We start from the raw sequence: 24926 nt of genomic DNA, 5'->3' as shown, positions 1-24926 counted from the left end.
AGATAACATCAAAATGTGCTTGCATTCGCCCCTTACTTGAACAATTGCTGGACCCAAACTGGCCAGCTAGCTACAAACCCTAACCATGTTGCAACCTACAAAAACCCTGTAAAGGAAAGGGGCCATGATGCCTTTCCTGACATTCTAACTTAAAACCTCCTGTTTTGTACTCAATTGTGGTATGGTCTGACTCCTCTAGGTTTCTTGGTTCTTGCAAGGGCTTTCTCCCACAAGGGATTCTAATTTGTGCAAGTGATAGATTATGGTTGCTGTGGGTACACATTTGATTGTGAGTACCTTTGTGGACAATTTGGTAGCTGAATCCTCAACTGTTCAGTATCTAGCCCCCAAAACCAGTAAATGCTGGACCACAAACATCCGTTTATTTCACAAATCTACAAAATCAAACAACCAGGAGAGGGTGTTTCACTTGTTGGTGATTAAAATGACCTGACGTTATCAACTTGCGAACATTGCAGGGTTTTACAGATGGATACATCTAATTATGGATTCCTCACTTGTAGAATAATCCAGAGGCACCGTACTGGTCTGGAAATCTTTCCCAAATCTCCTGCGTACTGCCAGGATGCAGCGTGCAGCTGCGCCCCAGGACTGCATCGCCCCTGGATATGACATAGCAGACCTACATATAAGCACCACATCTGCATGCTGATGTTGGTTTCTTTCCATGCCACTAAACGCAAATCTGGACTGCTGTCCCTACTTTTGTCTGCCCTTTGACGATTTACAAAACCAAGAAAACCTGTGTGCTTGCCTAAAACAGGCTTCAGGTCATTCCACAATTGTAAGAAACAGATGTGGGTCACAGACCGCAGGAGGTGTCTCTCTGGTGTCTGGGTTCGGGCCACGATTTGAAGACCTGCAACAAGTTTGCACTTGTCCATCCTAAAGTGATCCAGGAGGCGAGGTGGTAGTTTGCAGAGCCCCAGAAGTCAAAGCCTTCATGCCAGTCTCACTCCAAGGTGGGGACACTAGCTCAGGCCCAGACGCCTTTTGGGGCTAGTCTGACAAAAGAGGCACCTTGCTTGAAAGTCTTCCTGTATGTAGAAGTTATAAAAAAGAAGCAAAGTATGAGTTGTCCTTATCTCATCACTATGCGTCCATGGAAGAGGTGTGAGGGAATCAAAATAAGTCTGTCTCCTCCAGGATCTCAAAGTATGCAACCGGACCCCCTCCCTCTCCCAATTGATGCAAATGCTCCCCAAATTCTCAAGGCCATCAGTGACACTACAGCGAGTGGAAGCCTTCTTAAATGCCATGCTGCAGATCTTCGACGCATTACTGGCTCCGTCTGGTGTGCTTTCGGACCCAAGGATCCTCCAGTTGGGTTTCTGCCAGTTGCCTCCCCCAGTGGCAGCTGACTCTGTGGGACCTGTTTTGGGTACTAACACAGACTCTGGTGCCAATACCTATGCGGCACCATTATGCATGGATGCGTCATACTGATTTTTCAGAAGATGGGCAAGTTTTTCTCTTGGACATGACCTTTGTTAGCTCTCCCCTTTTTGTAGAAAGCTTTTTAACATAGTAGAGCTTAGGCACACTATTTCGGACTGCAGACCCCTACTAATCAGTTTCCTCACTAGTTCCTGAAATTTGAGGGCTTTTCAAGAGTATTGGTGTATAGACTGTGCCAAACATCCTGATGTTTTAGGCTCATTCCTGAGTCTTGGTGAGAGTAGCTATGAGTCTTTTTGGTCTTTTAGACTTCTGCATTTTCCTGATCAAGGGAACTGAAAGAGTGAAGCAAGTATCTGATGTCCGCATCAGGGGTTGCACTTTATGCAGTCCCACCCTGTAATTTCCAGGGTTGTGTTGAGTCGGCGTGAAACCTCATGGTGCCACCTGGCAGTGCTCGGGGTCATTGCTGAAAGCTTTTCGGATAAAGTCTGGCGCCTGGGGAATATTCTAAAGATTAACAATATGCGCTAAGATAGAGTACCCACCAGAAACAGCATTACTGAAGGCAAGTTATGCGTTCTGTTTATGTGGTCATGCTGAGGTGTGCTAATGTTGATGTGTTTGGGAGAGACTTGGGAGAACATAAAGAGGGATCAGGTGTGTTGTGGTAATGTAAACATGTGTCATATGCTGGCCAAGAAGTATTTTTGATTGTTCTGGGTTAAGTTACTTGAACATTCTGAAAAGGATGCTGGATGCCTTGCAGAGCAGGTCATTGGCTAGTCATTGCATTGTATTAGCCTCTCTTGGATTTCTTGCAGTGGTGAGCAAATAACTTTTTTCTGTTCGGTCATTTACTGAGTTATTTTGGTCCTTGCATTTGATGCTACTATTTTGAATGAGTGGACTAGGTTCAGGGCATGGCTTCCATGTCTAGGGAAATCAGTGGGTTTGTACTAAATGTTTTGTAGGTCTCTGAACCATCCCTGCTTATGGTTTGCACGATGACCAGATATCATTAAATGGCCAGCCCTTATCTGTTAAAACATACTTTGGATTGTCTTTTCGGTATTTTGAGCAAACACTACACTATGTTGAGCTTGGTCAGCTGTCTGTGGGTTTGGTGCTTCAAAATGTGACTGGATATTCACAGAGGTCTGATGCCTGCTTGATTTTAGGCCGGCCAACCAATCAGTTGGTTTGCTTTCATCTGAGCATTCGTTGCAGATATTCCAGAAGTAAAGCAATAAAGGAAATTATATTTGGTCTGTTGTCTGATCATAATGGCAAAAGCTTTTATTAACTGCTGTGCAATGAGCTACCACCCATATAAATGTTATGTAGTGTATATCTATAGCCTTGCAGTAATATCTGCCATTCACCCTAAGGATGCTTTGCTCTCTTTCCTGGCTTATGTTTCTATGTATAAATGTCCTAATTCATTGTAAAGTAGAAAATGATAACTCTATCCCAAGAATCCTTCTATCAGTCTTTCGACTTGTGCATTTAAAAAAAAGAGAGGCCCTACTGGTGTCTCTCCTGTTAGATCTGAGTAGTCCCCTCATAAATAGTGTTCTTGCAGTCCACTGTATGGTGTTACATTTGTGTTGGGTGTTTCATGCCAGGAGAGCGAAGCAGGATTGATAGCGTCAATTTACACCGTTATGTCTGCCTGCGCACGCTCCTTTCCCTGGTAGTGGCCATCATCCTCTGAAGAAGTGCTAACCCACATTCCCTTTGTTCCTTGAGTCCCTGCACTGAAACTGTAACTGTCTGTTGGCCATAAGAAAATCTGCACCTGCTCCCCTGCTTAATCAGTTTGCCTACACACATACAGTCTTGCACCCTGGTCTGTGAAGAAACAAGGGGAAAGGCAGTCATATAATTGTAAGCTAACCCTCGCCAGATAAACATTGCCAGTTTATGGAAATCCGGTGCATAGCACATGTATTCAGTTGAGGTTGTATCTTGGCCCCAAGATCTTAGTTATACGTGTTACTTTTTATCTTTTTGTAAATAAAGACATACTACTTTTATAAGGGCTTATTCTGACTATCTGTCACGTTTCTTATAAACTGTTGTGCCATATTAATATTTCTAACTTGCGATTTATCTTCTTAAGTTTTGATTGCTCGACTCTTTGACAGCTTCAAGGGCAGTAGGTTGGCTCTCCAGTTGGAGTGCAATAGTAATTGTGATCCTGAATCACACAGTGATCAGGCCTCACTGTTTTAAAGTTTGAATTTGGTAACAGCCAAATAAACTTAGTTTATCTAATTGGTGCAGTGAACATTTTATTTCAGGCTGACTTTGAGATTTATCAAAATGCGTACTTTTCTGTTAAGTAAAAAGGGTTTTTTAGCCAGGAGCTTATGTCCGATTTAAGTTCTTCTTCATATTGTCCTATTTTATTAATTGCATCCAATCTGTTCTTTTTCTTTTCAGTACTGATGGAGCTCTTGGAGTAAGCATTAGTGCACCTGGTGGGGCTATAGCTTCTGTTCCAAACTGGACGTTACGTGGAACACAGCTCATGAATGGCACATCAATGTCCTCTCCTAATGCGTGTGGTGGCATTGCCTTAGTACTGTCCGGTAAGAGAATATTTTCTAGCTTCATGCGATTTAGCAAGCCTTAATATGTGTAATTTTTCTAGCCTGCTTTACAGGTTTTTTTTCTAACTAGTTTGTACCTAAACATCTCTTTGCAAGTGTTTTGGTAATTGAACTAGATGCTGCAGCTCACAAAGAGGAGGAGAAGAAATGAGGTTCGGCTTCACTGATAGTCAAAAATGGTAGAATGATTCTGTATGTATGAACTATGAACACTTCATATCAAATATGTGTTTGCAGCATGTGCTATTGTATATCAAATGCTGTGCACACTTTCATGGAATCTAATGCTGGGCGCAGATTTTGCTATTCCTTTGTCTTCGAAGAAGAGGTTTCAGTTTTAAGGTCACTCCCCTAAATCCCACAATGCTCCAGGACATAGACTCAACCTTGGATTGGTTTTTTTGCCACCATCTTGTTCAGACATACCTTTAAGTGTTCGTGGACACTCATGACCGAAGAAATCCCACTGCCTCAAAATTTACATTTGGTGGCAGAGACTACTGAAACTTGAAAGTCGAAGCCTTGATGCCAAGATGCCCGGCCTTGAGCGTCTGTGCAGCCTGTCTTGCAACCAAGAATGACTTCAAAGACGCCCTGAAGGCTGACACTGAGCTAGACTCTGACTAATCAATTTCCGGCCGAAGAGTGGGGTGGTCAGCCTGATGTATGGCAAAGGCAAATTCATATTGATGGAGTCTCCGCCCGCATCCCTGCTCGCCTTCCACCAACTGAATAATCCAATGCTAAAAAGCTTAATTTCATCTCACCTCAGCGGCAATTTTTGAGGAACATTAGACTTTTCCTGTTCAGAAACTAAGCCCAGGGATCCCAAATCATTTCCTGCCTTTTTACGCTTTGTTTACTATTTTTGAGGTTTACATCCTGGTGTGTCCAGGATGTCTTTACACAAGTCAGGTTTTAAGCCCTGCTGTGGCTGTCAAAGAACAATGTCGGTAAATGACCTGCACCTAGTTTGTCTTTGATGTCTGGAGCGTGACCATGACACCAAGTTGTTCTCCGATTGGGTCATGACCCCAAAGGCTTAGAGCGAGCGGTCTCAAAAGCTGCTAGCGCCCCGGCATGCAAATCCGCATAAGTCGTGATCCTGGTTGAGTGGAGGGTCCCAGGATCGTTTGCAGAGCTTGAAGTACTCCTCGTCACATTCAAATTACTTGGCAAACTTGGGTAGGAGGCACAAAAAAAAGAGAAGAAGAAGTTGAAGCACTCTTCGACTTCTCCTCGGCTGTTGGCTGACGAGGGAGCCTCAGTGCTCTCTGCCTCGTTCCCCGGAACCTGCAGTTGGGCCGACTCTGCAACTCTCTGAATTTCTGAAGGCCAGAGTGACCCCCGCCCAACTGATAGAGTTCTATGACGCCATACACCGCATATTTGGGCAGCCCGACCCAGTCAACGTGCCTTGGGGTCAAAAGGGGCCCCACCTGGTTCCACACCAGCGGCCCGACTCCAGATCAAGATTTACTTCGGTGGTGCCATCTTGACCTTCCCTGGCACCAATGCCGATGCTCCTCCTCATTGTCATCCCCGGCACAGAGCTGGGGCTGAATCTCCCAGCGCGGACGCCGGTAGGAACCTTGCCTCCTAGATTGGAGCCTGAGCTTTGTCAGCTGGGCCTTGGGGAAGACTGGAAAATGTCACTGGACTGTTTAGAATACCAGCCCTTTGAGGAAGAACAGAGTGCTGACAAGGATTGAGGACCTGGGTGAGGCCAGGGGCTTGGATACGTCTGGCTTGGATACGTCTCCAGATGCTGGTCTGCTTTCTCTCCCTACCGTGGCTACGGAGGAGGGAGCATTTTATGCAGTGGTGGTGTGGAGGGCGTCTGAGGTCCTTGACCTTCAGATGCCCATGGTGGCAGTCCAGACTAATCTCTTGACCGAGGTGCTGCAACCGGAAGTCTCCATGTCGAAACCCTTTCTCCAATTCAATGGTGCCTCTACTGACGTCCTGTTGAGTACGTGGTCCAAACCCATTACAGGAGCTCCTGTGAATAGGACCATTGCCCTCTACCATTGGCCCGCACCTGGGGACCCAAACTTCCCCACACAACACACTACCCCTGAGAGCTTGGTGAGCCAAGCCTCCACCTTCCAAGGCACTTTCCCTATCGCTCCCCTGGATAGGGAATCCAAGAGGCTGGGCTCATTTTGGAAGATGTTGTCTTCCACCAGCCTGCATTACTGTCCATTAACACTGCATGCCTTTTCGGCTGTTATTCCCACCCTTTGTAGGATACGGTTGTGCAAGTGCTGCCACAGGTCACAGAGGAGGCCCGTACTCACCCAAGCTGTCTCCGACGTGAGAGACATGGCAAAGTTCACTATTCAGGGCTTACTTGACATGACCAACTCGCTAGGCAGAGCAGTTTCTATGACAGTTTCCGCTGGCGCCATGGCTGGCTGAGGACAACTGTCGTTTTCGGGGGATGTCCAGGCTTCCCTTATGGACTTTGCCCTGCGATGGGCACCAGTCTTTTCAGAGACTAGTTTTATTCGGCGCTAGAGTGCTTTAAGGATTCTCATGCTGCAGCGAGGCCCTTAGGCCTCTTTGCTGCCCCACATTCGCCTAAGTCTGCCTTTCGCTCCTTTTGTGGGTACGGACGAAGCTTCCAGCCGTGCCAATTCCCACCCAGTCTCTGCGTGGCCAAGGGCATGGTTCCCACAGACCTCGTGGATCAGGTGGCCACCCTTCTAGTTTGTCCCTTCACCACCTTGGGCACCCAGTTGGCAGCAGGATTTGCCATAACCTGCCCCACTGCCAGTCCATAACATCGGACCGGGGGTTTTGCAGATTGTCCGAAAGGGCTACTCCCTCCCCTCCGAGACTACCCCTCCTTCCATGCCACCATGTCATGATTGGCTGACGGAGGATCATCTATCTGTTCTCCGCAAGCAGGTCACAGCTATCTTAGTGAATTCTTGTCTGTCCTGGACCCAGGAGCCTGGATGGTAGCGCTGGACTTGCTGGATGTTTATTTTCATATTGCTGTCCTGCCTGCTTACCGGCGCTATCTGCGGTTTACAGTAGTCCACGAACGGTTTCCGTTCACTGGACTTCCTTTTGGCCTTACCAGCTCCCCTCAGGCATTCACCAAGGTGATGGCGGTAGCTACAGCTCATCTTGGAGCCCCCCCCCCCCCCCACACCTCGACGACTGGCTGCTGATGGCCGTCTCACCCCTGGCTGCCGTCTCCCACCTTTAGACTATGGCGAGCCTTCTGCACTCGCTGGGGTCCACTATCAACTTGCCGAAGTAACACTTGACTCCCTTTCAGACGCTCCCTTTCATTGGAGCCGTTCTGGACATGGTGCAGTTTTGGGCTGTTCCTCCTGAGTGACGAGTCCAGGATATTTGGGATAGATCTGTTAACTTCTGCCGAGAATGCGCAATGTAAGCAGTTTTGCATGCTGGAGTTTCCAAGGCGGCACTCGCTTGGCGGAGCTTTTCGTCTCGAGTGGAGCTCAGGCTTCCTGTATGCTTTTCTGCCTATACCACGCCTACCCAGAGTTCTCAAGAAGATCAAGAATGACCGGGCCTAAGTCATGGGCCACTTCCAGTAGGCCAGACACTGGAGATGGGGTAGAGACTTTCAATTCCCGGAGTCTAAAGGGACAGAAGGTAAGCTAACAAGCCTTGGAGATCACTTCGAGTGAAGGCAGAGTCCAATTTTCCTTCAGCAGAGTCAAAGAGCAGCAGGCAGAAGGGCAATACAGGGCAGCAGTCAAAAAAGGAGTCCTTTAAGCAGCACAGCAGTCCTTCTGAAAGAGGTTCAGTTCAAGATCTAAAAGTGTCTGAGTTTAGGGGTCCGACATTCAGTAATTTTACCCAAAAGTCTCTTTGATGTGGGAGTTAACTTCATAGCAGGTCTCTGAAGTGTACATGGTCCCCTTTCAGCCTAGTTTGTCTGCCTGGCTATGTATGGGGGGGGGGGGGAAATCAGTCCTTTGTATGGGGATAGGACATCACCTATTCAAGTGAGGTGTTAGTCACTCTCTTCCATCCTGCCATGGCAAAACCATCAGAATGCAAATGTATGAAGATGGGTATTTACACGACACACTGCAGATGCATGTAGATGTGTACTCTGACGAAACACCTATCCTTCCTGTGTTGTGGCTGGCTAGAGAGAATGCACAAAGTATAGCTGTCACCCACCCCAGACATGTATTGGAGACAGGATGTCAGGCACACGCAATAGTAAGTGCAGAGAAATGTCCACTTTCTAAAAGTGCCATTTATAAAATATTAATGTTAAATTCAATTCACTAGTAAATGGGATGTTCGAGGCATATGGGCTGCAGATGGTACATTTATGAATAGATCGCCATCTGGTGTTGGGCTCGGATGATTGCACTTTGTTTTTCTTCTGGAGAAGTCTTTGTCGTCATAGATGACTCCTCCTCTCGGTGTTAGTGCGCATGGGCATCGGCTCATCCTTAGATTGTTTTTTTCCGCCATCGGGTTCGGATGAGGATCGAAGCGCTCCGGACCGACTTCAACAAAGAAGGTTATAACCGGCGCGTATTCCTTTCCAAATCGACGTTATCGAACGCGACTTTACTCCATACCGACGCGGTTCGAAGGACGACGACTACGAGAAACTCGACGTAGTCCAGCCCGGGGTCCATGGAAAGGACTCCATTCAAAAAATGTCCAACGTGTGGTGCTAAGTTCCCACACAAGGACCTACACGAGGTGTGCAACCTCTGCTTGTCCCCTGAACACGAATCCAGGGACTGTGAGGCCTGTGCAGCGTTCTCTTCAAAGTTGACGATTAGAAACCGTCGAGCCCGAAGACACGAGGTATCGAGAATGCAGTCACAAGCAATCCCGGAGCTGTTCGAGGACCAGCACCCAGAAGAGGAGGAAGAAGAGGCCGACGAGGCGGGGTCTGAAGCGGACGAGTCTGACGTCGAGGAAATCGACGTCCAACAAACCGTGAGTGACGACGTCCCTTTACCAAAAAACAGACCCCCCACGGTATCGACCCCGCCTTCGAGCCCGGTCAGACAACCGAAAAAAGTTTCCAATGCCCCGCCTTCGAGCCCGGCAACAAAACAGAAACCGAAACACTCGGTCTCCCATCATAGTGGTTCCGGTTCTGATAAACGGACCACATCGACACCGAAGCACCAAGTCAAGGAAAGCTCGAAGTCGAAGCAGTCCATGTCGACACCGAAGCACGCTTCGGTGTCAAACACCCTCGACACCGGGGACATCTTCGATACCGAAGAAATCGGATCCGAATAAAATCTCGGCACCGAAAATACAAATGGACATTCAAAAGAAAAAACACCTTTCGGACCCGAAAACTGCGGTACCGACACAGGAACACGGGACTGATCCTAAACAAAAGACTCTGTTTATTGACCCAAAGACTGGCAAGGTAGTCACAGAACTACCTAAAAAGAGGAAGAATGAACATTCGGACGACAAGACTCATCCGAAGAAGAGAACAATGGGGACGAATACAACTCCTCCCTCTTCTCCCAAACCTAGACACACACCATCTTCTCCTCTTCCTCACAATAGGCCAAATATTCCTCCCACACGACCATCTACACCTACAACAGATGTAGAGAGTGACACAGGGGAGGGGGAACAGCCTGGGGATGATGAAGACACAATCCCAGAGGAGGCAGACCCATGGGAAGAGTATAATGTAGGGTCAGATAATGATACCGACCCTGAATTGTATCCCTCAAAACCTTCACCTCCTGATGACAATACTGGGTTTGCACAACTCATTAATAGAGCAGCAACATATCATAAGGTAGATCTACATGCAGAACCTCAAATACAGGATTTCTTATTAGAAACACTACCTACTGCACAAAGAACATCAGGAACACTACCAATGCTTAAGGGCCTTCTCAGTCATACATCTGAGATATTCAAAGACCCAGTGAGGGCTAGGGTATTGAACCCAAGAATCGATAAAAAATATAGGGCAGCTCCAAAAGACCCAATATACATTAAAGGGCAAATTCCTCTAGACTCACTAGTGGTCACAAACGCTCGCAAGAGAGCAAACTCTTTATCTACAGGAGAAGCTCCACCTCCTGACAAAGAGTCTAAACTAATAGATGCCTCTGGCAAGAGAGTAGCATCTCAAGCGGCAAACAGTTGGCGCATAGCTAATACGCAAGCACTACTTGCAAGGTATGACAGAGCGCATTATGATGAGTTAGAAAAACTCATCACACATCTCCCTAAAGAACATCAGAAGAGGGCAGATCAACTCATACAAGAAGGGAAGTTAATTACTAACACTTCAATAAAGTGCGCCCTAGACGCGGCAGAAACTGCAGCAAGGTCTACAAACACAAGCATCATGTTAAGGAGACATGCATGGCTCAGAGTATCAGGGTTCAAACAAGAGGTACAAACATCGTTACTGAACCAACCTTTTGATGGGAAAACACTTTTCGGCACAGGGACAGATGAGGCCCTAGAAAAGATGAAGAAGGATACCGAAACGGCTAAATCAATGGGAGCATTGCAACAGCCGACACAAAGAGGTTCCTTTCGTAGATCCACCTATAGAGGAGGATCCAAAAATACAGGTACAAGCCAGCAGCAAACCTCTTTTACACCTACATCACCCAGAGGTAATTCCAGAGGTGGCTACAGGGGTAACAACAACAAGGGTAGAGGTCGCGGAAACAACAACAACCGCAACTCTCCAACCCCAAAACAGTGACTTCATACAGCTCCCCCCAGACCATATAACACCGGTCGGGGGACGCCTATCACAGTTCCTACCTGTCTGGGAAAACATCACATCAGACAGGTGGGTAAGACAAATTATCCAACATGGTTATTGCCTAGAACTCACAGCTACCCCACCAAACATCCCCCCCAAACAGCGTCCAATGAAACAAGATCACCTGGCACTGTTAAAACAAGAAGTACTATCACTGCTAGAAAAGCATGCCATAGAGAAGGTTCCACAGCACCAACAAGGAACAGGAGTATACTCCCTATACTTCCTAATTCCCAAAAAGGACGGGTCTCTAAGGCCAATACTGGACCTAAGACCTCTCAACGCATACATAAATTCGGAACATTTCCACATGGTCACGCTCCAACAAGTACTTCCTTTACTGAAGAAAGGGGACTTTCTTTCTACACTGGATCTAAAAGACGCTTACTTTCATATCCCTATTCACAAAGCCCACAGGAAATACCTCAGGTTTGTGGTAGAAGGACAACATTATCAGTTCAAAGTCCTTCCGTTTGGTGTCACAACGGCACCAAGGGTGTTCACAAAATGCCTGGCAGTGGTAGCAGCTCACCTAAGAAGACAACAAATTCATGTCTTCCCATACTTGGACGACTGGCTAATAAAGGCCAGGTCACAAGAGGAATGTCTTCAAAACACACAAAAGACAATTCAGCTACTACACCAGCTAGGGTTCACGGTGAACTACACAAAGTCACACCTACAACCAAACAAGGTTCAACAATATCTGGGGGCTACTATAAACACAGAAAAAGCCAAAGTGTACCCCAACCCAGTCAGGATCCAAACAATGCTTACAATCATTCAAAGATTTCAGCCACAACACTCACTAACAGCAAGAGTGTTCATGCAGCTATTAGGCATGATGTCATCCTGCATACTGCTAATACCATATGCCAAACTACAAATGCGTCCGCTACAAGAATGCTTAGCGACACAGTAGAATCAGGCTCAAGGGCAGATTACAGATCTGGTGTTGGTAGACGACCGCACACACCGCTCTCTGAAGTGGTGGAACATAACAAACATTACCAAGGGGCGGTCGTTCCTAGAACCAATTCCACAGGTGACAATAACAGCAGACGCATCGCTCACCGGATGGGGAGCACATATGGACAAATACACAGTACAAGGAAGGTGGAGTGTGCAGGAAAGAACACTGCACATCAATCATCTAGAACTACTAGCAGTGTTTCTAGCATTGAAAGCCTTCCAGATACATGTTACCAACAAAGCAGTCCTGATCAGAACAGACAACATGACAGCAATGTATTATATTCAAAAACAGGGGGGGACGCACTCTCTCCAACTATCCAGACTAGCACAGGAAATTTGGAGATGGGCCATTCCTCAAAACATCTATCTGTATGCCGAACACCTACCAGGAGTCCAAAACCAGATAGCAGACATCTTAAGCAGACAGTCGGAACAAATACACGAATGGGAACTGCACCACCAAATACTGCAGCCATTCTTCCAAAGATGGGGACAACCAGAGATAGACCTCTTTGCCACTCATCAGAACGCAAAATGCCAAAGCTTCGCGTCCAGGTATCCACATCACCTGTCGCAGGGCAATGCGTTATGGATAAATTGGTCCAACAAATTTGCATACGCTTTTCCCCCTCTCCCACTAATTCCATTAGTGGTCAGAAAGCTGCAACAACATTCAATGACCATGATACTAGTAGCACCCACGTGGGCAAGACAGCCGTGGTTCACCACGCTCCTGCAACTCTCACAAGTGCCACATCAAAAGTTACGAATTCTACCCATGCATCTTACACAGAACCATGGAGAAATAATGCACCCAGATCCAACTCAATTGAACTTAGCGATCTGGCTCCTGAAATCCTAGAATTTGGGTACTTAGATCTACCCCCAAATTGCATAGAGATAATTAAACAAGCGAGACGTCCAACCACCAGAGCATGTTATGCAGCTAAGTGGAAGAGGTTTGCTATACACTGTACTAATAACAATATCAACCCTCTGGACGTATCAACAAAGGAGATTATTTGCTACTTATTACACTTACAGCAATGTAATCTAGCGTACACATCTATCAGAGTACATCTAGCAGCTATAGCAGCGTACCTACAAAACAGACAACACATATCACTGTTCAGAGTACCAGCGATAAAGGCATTCATGGAAGGCCTTAAAAGAGTCATTCCACCAAGATTACCACCTTCCCCAGTCTGGAACCTCAACGTAGTACTCACCAGACTAATGGGGCCACCCTTCGAACCTATGCATAGGTGCGAAATACAATTCCTTACATGGAAGGTGGCTTTCCTTATAGCCATTACCTCACTCAGGAGAGTAAGTGAATTACAGGCATTGACAATACAAGAACCATTCCTACAGTTACACCAGAATAAAGTGGTTCTTAGAACAAACCCAAAGTTCTTGCCTAAAGAAATTTCAGCATTCCACATCAATCAGCCAGTGGAATTACCAGTCTTCTTTCCAAAGCCACAGACGGTGGCAGAAAGGGCTCTACATACACTAGATGTCAAAAGGGCCATTTTGTACTACATAGAAAGAACACAAAACTTCAGGAAAACTAAACAACTATTTGTAGCATTTTCCCCAACACATAAGGGCAATCCTATCTCTAAAGCAGGCATCGCTAGATGGATTGTAAGATGTATACAAATATGTTACATTAAAGCAAAGAGAACATTAACTGTTCCTCCTAGAGCTCATTCTACACGAAAACTAGGAGCATCTATGGCATTCTTAGGGAACATTCCCCTAGATGACATATGTAGAGCAGCAACTTGGTCTACACCACATACATTCACAAAACACTACTGTGTTGATGTACAGGCTGCACAACAAGCCAGAGTGGGCCAAGCTGTATTAAAAACTTTATTTCAAACAGTTGCGACAGACACTGGTGACCACCGCTAGGGAGGTAACTGCTTTACAATCTATTCATAAATGTACCATCTGCAGCCCATATGCCTCGAACGGAATATGCTACTTACCAGTATGCATCTGTTCTTGGCATAGAGGGCTGCAGAGTGGTACATGCCCTCCCAGCCTCCCCGGAAACCTGTGTCTGTCCCAACATTATCTTATTTAGATACACTTACATGGGCATATCTTTATGTACTATACTACATTACTCCATCTAACCCTACTATGGCAAAACAATCTAAGGATGGAGCCGATGCCCATGCGCACTAACACCGAGAGGAGGAGTCACCTATGACGACAAAGACTTCTCCAGAAGAAAAACAAAGTGCAATCATCCGAGCCCAACACCAGATGGCGATCTATTCATAAATGTACCACTCTGCAGCCCTCTATGCCAAGAACAGATGCATACTGGTAAGTAGCATATTCCTTATCAAATCCATTCCAAACATATGAAACATGAAAATGCTACTCCTCTCTGATGAGGAATTGCTGCATAAAAGTGTATTAAGGAATTCCCAATTCTAACCTAAGTTACTACCTGGACATGCAAAACATAAAATTACGTCTTACCTTTTACTTACATAGCACCCTGCCCTTAGGGAAACCTAGTGTCTACTTTAGGGGTGACTTATATGTAAACAAAGGGGAGTTTAATGCTTTGCAAGTAGTTTTAAATGGCAAGTCAAAGTGGCAGCAAACTGCACACACAGGCACTGGAGCGGCAGGCCTGAGACATATTTGAAAGGCTACTTCTGAGGGTGGCACAATCACTGCTGCAGCCCACTAGTAGCATTTAACTTACAAGCCCTCGGTGTATGGTATACCACCTTAAAAAGGATTTAGAAATAAATTAAATGTCAGTCAGGTACACACCAATTAATTGCACACGTTTAGGAAAGAAGCACTTGCACTTTAGTACTGATTAGCAGTAGTAAAGTGCTCAGAGTCCTAAGGTCAACTAAGGTTCATCAAAACGTGGAGGCAAAAAGATTGGTGAGAGACCAACTTAAGGCTAACAGATCGAACACAGAATTTCTGGATAAGGAAACCTCATCCACTCTTTTATGACATGCTTCATCTTACCCCATCTTGGTAAGATAGTACTACCTGGATAGCCTCAACGTTCATATGGCGGGAGGTCTTAATAAACTATGACTGGATAGGCAACGGGATCCAGAATTGTCAGATTACCACAAAGGTAAACTCAAAATAAATGTCTCTTCATTGGTACAGGTTCCCCAGATAAGATTAAAAAGGGGGATGTTTGGTGATTGCTGTGACTAGTGCATCCTCCTCATGTGTCTACATGTTTCGACCAATTGTCTTGCCCATGTGGATCAAAGTCCTTCTTGAAGGCTGAAATAGATCACAACCTAGCGGTATACACCCGTTACAACGCATTTTTTACAACGCACTACCATTACAACGGAACTTTTACAACGCAAATACTATTACAACGCATTTATTTACAACGCATGTTTTTACAACGCAGGTACCTTTACAACGCATACCATTACAACGTAAGTATTGGTAAGTATATAATTATATTTAAAATGTTATATGTTAGGTTTTTTTTAAAGGGGTATTTTTAGGGTTCAGGGTCAGTTTTGGGTTTTTTGGTAAAGGGTTATTTTTAGGGTTCAGGGTCAGTTTTGGGTTTTTGGGTAAAGGGGTATTTTTAGGGTTCAGGGTCAGTTTTGGGTTTTTGGGTAAAGGGGTATTTTTAGGGTTCAGGGTCAGTTTTGGGTTTTTGGGTAAAGGGGTATTTTTAGGGTTCAGGGTCAGTTTTGGGTTTTTGGGTAAAGGGGTATTTTTAGGGTTCAGGGTCAGTTTTGGGTTTTTGGGTAAAGGGGTATTTTTAGGGTTCAGGGTCAGTTTTGGGTTTTTGGGTAAAGGGGTATTTTTAGGGTTCAAGGTCAGTTTTGGGTTTTTGGGTAAAGGGGTATTTTTAGGGTTCAGGGTCAGTTTTGGGTTTTTGGGTAAAGGGGTATTTTTAGGGTTCAGGGTCAGTTTTGGGTTTTTGGGTAAAGGGGTATTTTTAGGGTTCAGGGTCAGTTTTGGGTTTTTGGGTAAAGGGGTATTTTTAGGGTTCAGGGTCAGTTTTGGGTTTTTGGGTAAAGGGGTATTTTTAGGGTTCAGGGTCAGTTTTGGGTTTTTGGGTAAAGGGGTATTTTTAGGGTTTAGGGTCAGTTTTCAGTTTTTGGGTAAAGGGGTATTTTTAGGGTTCAGGGTCAGTTTTGGGTTTTTGGGTAAAGGGGTATTTTTAGGGTTCAGGGTCAGTTTTCAGTTTTTGGGTAAAGGGGTATTTTTAGGGTTTAGGGTCAGTTTTCAGTTTTTGGGTAAAGGGGTATTTTTTGGGTTCAGGGTCAGTTTTGGGTTTTTGGGGTACAGGGTAAAAATAAAATAAAATTAAATTTAAATTAAATTAATTAAATTAAATACAATTACATTAAATTATATTAATTTTAAATAATTTACAATTAAAAAAATTATATATACTTACCAATACTTACGTTGTAATGGTATGCGTTGTAAAGGTACCTGCGTTGTAAAAAAATGCGTTGTAAATACATGCGTTGTAATAGTATTTGCGTTGTAAAAGTCTCGTTGTAACGGTATGCGTTGTAAAAGTATGCGTTTTAACGTCATACATCCCAACCTAGCTACTATGTTTACTCATGCATACAGGCTCGTAATAGACAAATACTTTCTACCTCACTGGGCTGAAAAAGCGTAATTCATGCAACTTGGAATAAGATGAGTAAAAACATCTACAATATCTTAATTATGTATGCACCTCTAATGTGAATGAAATTCTAGACAGTGTTTATGTAGTGACAAAATGTAAAGAGACTGTAAAAAAAAACACAAATTGGCACGTGTGGGGAGGTGGGTACACTGATTCTGTTTCAGCTTTCTCTAAGCGATGTCATGTCATGTCATTATGGTTGTAGCAAGAGAGGCACCCTCACTAGTGGCACTCTTTTATATTGAAAATATAATTAGCCAAAAACTAATCAATCTCAAACTTATTGAAAATGGTATGATTCACTACAGAAATGGAATTGATATACATTCTTACTCCTCTTGATCCCTATGCCATGGTGTTAGCGTTAATTGTGTAAGTTACTTTTAGGTAAGGCCATTGTTAGATAAGTATGCTGATAACAAATATAACAGCTCCCGCATGTAGCTTCTGCGGTCATACAAAGCCTGTAGTGGGCTTTTTAGTAGTATTATACATGTCAGTGTTGCATTATCGTTGCTTTTTTCAGACCTCCAAATACACACATCATGAGTGTAAGGAAAAGTATCCCGAGACTGTGATATTGCATCCCGCAAACCATTCATGCCACTTACTTACTGAATCAAGAAAACACCAAAGGGCCTTGACTCGGACTCAGTAAGGCTGAGTCAATATAACTAAAAAACAAAACAAATGCCAATACTGAGCTACACTTACCACAACTTTCTAACTAGATCATATGAATGAAACATAAAGATCAGCTTTTTGAATTGCACCAATAAATGGTTTATTGCACTTCTTTGCATTCAAATGATTTTTACAAAGAATAATATACATTCACACTACAAACGGACTATATACAATAAATACAATTCATTCAAACCTTCCCACTATGTACATACCAACGCAACACACCTTTCATAAATTTGGCCAAAACAAACACACACACCATTCAACCAGAAAACCAGTAGGGGTCAGGCTCACTGTTGCATGACCCTCAACATGGTCAAAAACAGTGGCAATGTCAACAAAAAAATGCTAAATAAAATAAATTCCCTTGATTGTATATTTAAATGATCATCATAATCTCAATACTTACTTACTGAAGAGATGGTGCTGGCTATTTAGCCCAGTGATTGCCCTCCAACCACCATAAAACTGCTTCATGGATCGACTAGGACGCTACTTATCTATGCTTCTACTCTTCAAGTGTGTTTCCAGCGCAATACAGTGCCTCGGAAGCTATACAGTAAAAAAAAAAAAAAAAATAGAATAAATAGCCAAACCTAACTAAATGTTTTGCTTCCAATGGACACACTGAGAATAAACATCAATGCTACATGATTGAAAAAGTACCTCCATCATAGTTAAATTGATTAAACTGTTGCTCCATGTTTAGCATGCGGTTTGCTATGTTTGCATGGCTCAGGAGCACCCACACTTTCTTTACCCATACGTCCACTGTTCCAAAGGGACAGTATCCTCTGTTTTGCAGCCACTTAGAGAAGCGAGAAAGTCTTATACCTAAATAAGTGTAGTGGATAGGTCCTCTTTCTCTTTTGCTTGTGTGACCCTGTTTAGAATACCCTCCGAAAATTGTTGAGCCCCATGATGTATGTAGAGGTAGCACTTCCTCATTGCACCCCCTTCAACACTTCTATTCATCTCAAGATTGTTGCAGTTCTGTAGTAGGGGATCTCTGTGTATAGTCATAATCTAGTGAATAGTCCCGCCCATGTGCGTGGACCCCGGCAATCAAAAATAATCTCTTAAGTTGTCAAAAAATTGCAGAACTGCAAAGACACTTAAGAGAAAATTTAAAGACAAATAATGCAGCCTATATCCACAGGCTACACTGTCCAGTACTTCAACTAGAAATTCCACCAAAAATCCACAAACAGCAAAGCCTGTCCAGATTTCCCATGCTTTTACTGCAAAAAAAACCCTCAGAATGATAGAGAGGAAGGCCTGGACAGACAAGCCCCATAGGCTGCCATTATGTGGTTTAAACAGGATACTGTGCCTTTAAGGAAACCTTCTAGAACCTTCTCCCAGTATCCCAGAATGCATAGCAGGTCCCACTGACTTCAGTTCTTTTTTCCGGCTCCTGCTTACAGGACCCTGGCATTGAGCTCTCCCTTGTTTCAAGGGTTTATTGCATGTTTTGGCACTTTTGTATTCTAAAAGTGTTGCAGTTTACTCTCTTGGTTTTCTCTTCTCTTCTGTGTGCTGCTTCAGGTGTTTTAGGGCTCTAAAATGCCTGGACTCTTTGTGAAGTGTCCAGCATGTGAGAGGAAGAAGGCCAGAGGTGGTCCCCATGAGATCTGCATCGTCTGCCTCCCTAAAGATCATGTCCCTGAGGAGTGTGTCATCTGCCAGCAGTTTACAACTCGCACTCCGAAGGAAAGGGCGAAGATCAGGCTGTCTGGCCTTGAGGAGAGGCGCCTGCAGGCTGCAGGTGGGTCTGGGCAGTCAGGGAGGGTTCCCTCTGCCTCTGCTGAGGCCTCTGGGGGGCTCCCCAGAGGCAGGAAGCCCAGCAAGCGATCCAGGTCTCCGTCGACGTCGGTAGCGTCGACGTCGAGAGGGATGACGGCGGTGTGCTCCCCTTCTCCCCGGGTCGAGACATCGGGACGACTCGACGTCGAAGCCACCGCTGACGAAGCCGCCGTCGACGTCGTCTTCGTCGTCGACGTCGAGGGCTGCATCCCGACGTCATGGACGGAGCAGGCATCGGCGCTCGCCGTCGAGGCGACACCGCCGGTCGACGTCGAGGGGATCCTCGACGTCGAGAGCATCCAGACGACGGCGGCGACGCTCGTCGTCGAGGGAGGACCGCTCGATGTCGCGGAGGCATGCGACGTCGCGAAGGAAGAGGTCGGCGTCGAGGGGTCGGCGTTCGGCGTCGAGGGGTCGGCGTTCGACGCCAAGGAAGAAGAGGTCGACGTCGCGGAGGCGGCGTTCGACGCCGGAGTCAAGGAAACGTCCTTCGACGCCAGAAAAGCGACGCTCGACGTCGAGCAGACGGAGGTCGACGTCTGGGAGTCGGTCAGGATCTCCAAAGCGTCGCAAGAGGGATTCTAGTCCCAGGAGTCACACTGCTTCCAGTGGGGGACGCAAGAGGAAGCGGTCTCCGGCTGAAGGGGCGGGCTCTCAGCCCCCTTCGCCTAAAGGATCACAGGGCACGGTGTACTCTGCGGTGTACACTCCTTCTCGGCCTCGGTCGACGCATACCCCTGTTCCTAAGGCGGTCACTCCTCCTCATCTGCCTGAAGAGGATCCTCCGACACTGCCTCCACTTCCAGCGGACGACCTGCCGCCACCGGTCCCTCCGCGTGGGCCGGCACCGCAGCCGAAGGTTCCTCCGCCGAGGTCCACTTCGCTGCCGTTTTTGCCTGTACCTCCCAAGGGGACCCCTAAACCTGCACCCAAGCAGGCTCCGAGGGGGACCCCACCACGGAAACCGGTGGGGAGGCCACGGACTGGCAGGTCTCGCTCTCGCTCTCGCTCTGGGAGGCGGGACAGGTCGCGACACAGATCATCCACGCGGTCGAGACGCCGCCATAGGAGGCGCGAGTCTCGCTCCCGCACGGGATCCTCTGGTTCCAGGGAGCGTTCCCCTACCCTGTCAGGATCACCGGATACGAGGGTGTCCCCAATTGATGACCTGGTGGCGTTCCAGGATGTCCTCTTGAGGGGCGCTGCGAAGCTGGGCATACCCCTGACGGTGCCCACGCCGAAGACGTCAGTGATCTTTGAGACATTGCACCAAAAACACTTGTCTCGCCTTCTCCTGCCTCTGGTACCGGGCCTGGAGGAACCAGCTATGGATCTTTTCCTCACTCCAGCGGTGGCAAAGGCGGCGCCATCTAGGTTGCTGAGGAAGTACCGGGCCCCGGATTCGGATCCGGCGTTTCTGAGAGCGGAACCCCCTCCGGACTCCGTCATTGTGACGGCGGCACGCAAACAACATGCCTCCGCTCCGTCATCCACGGTCCCCCCGGATAAGGAGTCCAGGTGGATGGATTCGGCAGGGAGGAAGGTCTGTGGAACAGCCGCCACCTCCATGAAGGCTGCGAGTGCCACGGCGCTGTTGGGTCGGTACGCCCGCGCCCTCTGGGACTCCCTTGAGCGTTTTGCGGAGCACTTGCCTCGTGATCAGCGTGAGGATTTTCAGGAAGTGCTGAGTGAAGGGATGCTGGTGGCCAACCAGATCATCAGTGCGGCAGCGGACTCTTCCCTGTTGGCTGCTCATGGGTTTTGCCATGGGGTCAACCAGAGGCGTCACGCCTGGCTCCGTCTTAAGTCCCTGAAACCGGACGCACAGCAGAGGGTGGCCAACCTGCCGTTCTCCGGCAAGTCTCTTTTTGGGCAGCATGCGGACGACGAGATGGCCCGCATGAAAGCGGAGGCCGAGACTCTCACGGCGGTGGGCCTCGAGAAGCCTAAGGAGACGAAGAAGCCGTACCGCCCTTTCCAACGGCGGTCCGGTGGACAAGGCCGTGGACGTGGCCAGGCTTCGGGACATTCGCAACAGCAACAGCAGTTCCGTAAGCCGTTCCAGAAGCGCCAGAGGGGCAGGGGAGGCCAGCAGTCGGCTCCGGCGCCCAAGGGCCAGGCCGGGTCTAGGCCCTAGGAACTTACTTCCCCCGGATCCGTTACCCACTCCGGTAGGGGGAAGCATCCAATTTTTTCTGGCAGAGTGGAGAAAAATTACTCAGGACAAGTGGGTGCTGAATATTGTTTGCAATGGATACAGTCTTCGGTTCACCAGCCCGCCTCCATCGATTCCTCCGGTCAGCTCGCGGTTTCAGCTGCTAGAGCTCCAGGTGGAGGCCGATACCCTGTTAAGGAAAAGGGCGATAGAAGACGTGCCTCTGTCCCAGAGAGGAAGAGGCCTGTACTCCCGGTTCTTCCTGGTTCGCAAGAAGGACAAGAACGAGTTCAGGCCCATTCTGGACTTGCGACAGGCAAACAAGTGGATTCGCAGGGAAAAGTTTTGCATGCTGTCGTTGCATCAGATTTATCCTCAGTTGCAACAGGGGGATTGGCTCTGTGCCATAGACCTACAGGATGCATACTTCCATGTGCCCATTGCACGCAAACACAGGAAGTTCCTGCGGTTCCAAGTCGGCACCAATCACTATCAATACACAGTACTCCCATTCGGACTGAAGTCTGCGCCGAGAACGTTCTCGAAGTGCATGGCGGTGGTGGCAGCGCACCTGCGGAAGAACAAGGTGTTTGTCTACCCGTACCTGGACGATTGGTTGATCAAGGCATCCTCCTTCTCGGAAGCGCAAGCACACTTCCAGAAGACGTGCGTTCTCTTGGACAAGCTGGGGTTGCACATCAACATGGCCAAGTCAGTCCCGACTCCGGTCCAATGCATACAGTACTTGGGAGCCTCCATCGATACGCTGTCAGCAAGCGTGTCTCCTTCGGAAGAGCGACGATTATCTCTCCTTCGGAAGGCTCAGGCTCTTATGTCGACTCCATCTACGACAGTGAGGACGGTGTCTTCTCTACTGGGTTCGATGGCCTCTTGTATCTTCCTGACGCCGCACGCACGTCTGCACATGAGACCGCTGCAGGAGTGCTTGGAGGACCAGTGGGATCAGAGGAAAGGATCCTGGGACGACAGGATACGACTGTCTCTGCATGCTCTTCAGTCTCTGAAGTGGTGGTGTTCGGCGGAGAATCTCCTCAGAGGGGTTCCTTTTCACAAGGACATTCCCACGCAGACTGTCGTGACGGATGCTTCTCTCCTGGGATGGGGAGCGCACTCCGGGACTCTGCAGATTCAGGGAACGTGGTCTCCGGTGGAGGCCACTTATCACATCAACTTCCTGGAACTCAGAGCTGTTCACTTGGCACTGAAGGCCTTTCTTCCGTCCTTCCAGACCAGCTCCCTGCTTGTGCAAACGGACAACACTACCACGATGTACTACCTCAACAAGCAGGGGGGCTCGAGATCTCGCACTCTGTCACAGGAGGCGCAGGCGATCTGGCACTGGCTCCTGGCCAGAGGACTGACGATAACGGCTGCCCATCTGCCAGGTGTGCAGAATGTTCAGGCGGACGAACTCAGCAGACTCATTCAGGAAAACCACGAATGGGTCATAAACGACGAAGTACTGGGAGAAGTCTTCGCAAGGTGGGGAACTCCAGACGTAGATCTGTTCGCCACCGCCGAAAACAGCAAATGCCGAGACTTCGCCTCCAGGTACTACCAGCCGGGGTCGCTGGGGAATGCGCTATGCATCAGCTGGTCGAACAGCTTTCTGTACGCTTTTCCACCCATTCCCCTGATTCCGGCGGTACTCATCAAGCTGGCCCGGTCCAGGGCTCGGATGATTCTCATTGCCCCGGAGTGGCCCAGGCAGTGGTGGTTCACGGACCTGCTTCACCGATCTCTCCTTCCTCACATTCGGTTGCCGTGCAGGCCGGACCTTCTCACGAAGTTCGGGGGGCAGATGTTACACCCCAGCCTCTCGTCTTTGAGTTTGGCGGCATGGCTCCTGAGATAGTGCAGTATGGACATCTGAATCTGCCCGAAGATTGCATGGACATACTGAAGGAGTCTAAGAGACCTTCCACTAGGACTTCATATGCTTACAAGTGGAAGAGGTTTTGTATCTGGTGCCAGTCTAGGAACCATGACCCTACAACCTGCAAGGAAGATGTCATTCTTCCTTACCTTTTACATTTGGCGCAGTCTGGCCTTAATGTTCATTCCATTAGGGTTCATCTTGCTGCGTTGACTGCCTACAGGAAATGCCCTTCACAGACTTCTTTTTTCCAGATCCCTGTGATCAAAGACTTTCTGGAAGGATTAAAGAAGGTGTTCCCTCCTGTCAGGCTTCCCTCGCCTTCATGGGAATTGAATGTGGTGCTGTCCAGATTGATGAAGGAGCCTTTTGAACCCATTCACAAGGCTTCGTTGCAGCACCTGTCCTGGAAGGCGGCGTTCCTCGTGGCCATTACATCGGCCCGCAGGGTGAGTGAAATTCAGGCGTTGTGTTGTACTGAACCTTATACTGTGTTTCATGCTGCTAAGGTTGTGATGCGTACTCACCCTAAATTTCTTCCCAAGGTTATTTCTGATTTTCATGTCAACCAGACCATAACTTTACCTACGTTTTTTCAGAATCCTTCCTCTCCGGCGGAACGATCTTTGCATTCCCTGGATGTTAGGAGGGTGTTGAAATTTTATCTGGATAAGACCAAAGATATTCGTAGGTCAGACCAATTGTTTGTCAATTATGGATCAGTCAGGACGGGTCTTGCTACCTCTAAGCAGTCCATTTCTAGGTGGATTGTGTCCTGCATTCAATTGTGTTACCGAAAAGCTAATAAGACCTTAGGAGGTAAGCCTAAGGCTCATTCCACCAGGGGCAAAGCTGCCACGACAGCCTTGCTCCGTAATGTGCCGATTGCAGAAATCTGCAAGGCCGCCACTTGGAAGTCGGTTCATACCTTTGCTAAGCATTACTGCCTGGACTCTGATGCCAGGGCAGACGCTCAGGTTGGGCAGGCTTCGCTGCGGAATTTGTTCGCACAGTAGTGGCGTTATGTTCTTTCTCCACCGCCGCTTTGGTGTGGGGATGGGCTTGCCATTCTATTCACTAGATTATGACTATACACAGAGATCCCCTACTACAGAAGGAGTAGTTTCTGTTCTGTAACTCCAGTTCTGTAGTAGGGGTATCTCTGTTATAGTCATAAGCGCCCGCCCTCCTCCCCGGTGGAGAATTGTTCATGTAAGTAATGCTACAGGTCTGGCGTTTTTACGCCTTCAAAAAGAACTGAAGTCAGTGGGACCTGCTATGCATTCTGGGATACTGGGAGAAGGTTCTAGAAGGTTTCCTTAAAGGCACAGTATCCTGTTTAAACCACATAATGGCAGCCTATGGGGCTTGTCTGTCCAGGCCTTCCTCTCTATCATTCTGAGGGTTTTTTTTGCAGTAAAAGCATGGGAAATCTGGACAGGCTTTGCTGTTTGTGGATTTTTGGTGGAATTTCTAGTTGAAGTACTGGACAGTGTAGCCTGTGGATATAGGCTGCATTATTTGTCTTTAAATTTTCTCTTAAGTGTCTTTGCAGTTCTGCAATTTTTTGACAACTTAAGAGATTATTTTTGATTGCCGGGGTCCACGCACATGGGCGGGACTATTCACTAGATTATGACTATAACAGAGATACCCCTACTACAGAACTGGAGTTACAGAACAGAAACTACTCCTTGTGCTTCATTGTAAGACATTGGTTCTTCTTGCAGAGCCTTGTCACTATAGCCTCCTTATTGGAGAAAGTGTTTCCTCGCCTGTACGTCTGACGGGAGGTTTCAGTTTGACAACAGTGGGGCCATTATCTGTGCACTGTCCATCATTGGGTTTTCTTTGGGTATATCAGTATGGCTTTGAAGAGGTTTGACATGTCCTGTATGCAT

General features: G+C 47.2%; 1 protein-coding gene across 2 annotated transcripts in view; it reads left to right on the top strand.

Annotated features, from left to right (window-relative positions):
* The window catches only part of TPP2 (tripeptidyl peptidase 2), a 596335-nt gene that overhangs the window by 155785 nt on the left and 415624 nt on the right, over positions 1-24926 (top strand). For both annotated transcript variants that reach the window (XM_078658083.1, XM_078658084.1), the window contains exon 11: positions 3868-4016. In XM_078658083.1, the coding sequence (XP_078514209.1) occupies positions 3868-4016 (149 nt within the window). The remainder of the gene's footprint in view (positions 1-3867; positions 4017-24926) is intronic.

The sequence above is a fragment of the Lissotriton helveticus genome, chromosome 8, assembly GCF_964261635.1.
Source record: "Lissotriton helveticus chromosome 8, aLisHel1.1, whole genome shotgun sequence".
NCBI lineage: Eukaryota > Metazoa > Chordata > Amphibia > Caudata > Salamandridae > Lissotriton > Lissotriton helveticus.
The sequence above is the reverse complement of the archived record's forward strand: the minus strand, read 5'-3'. Positions and strand labels throughout refer to the sequence as shown.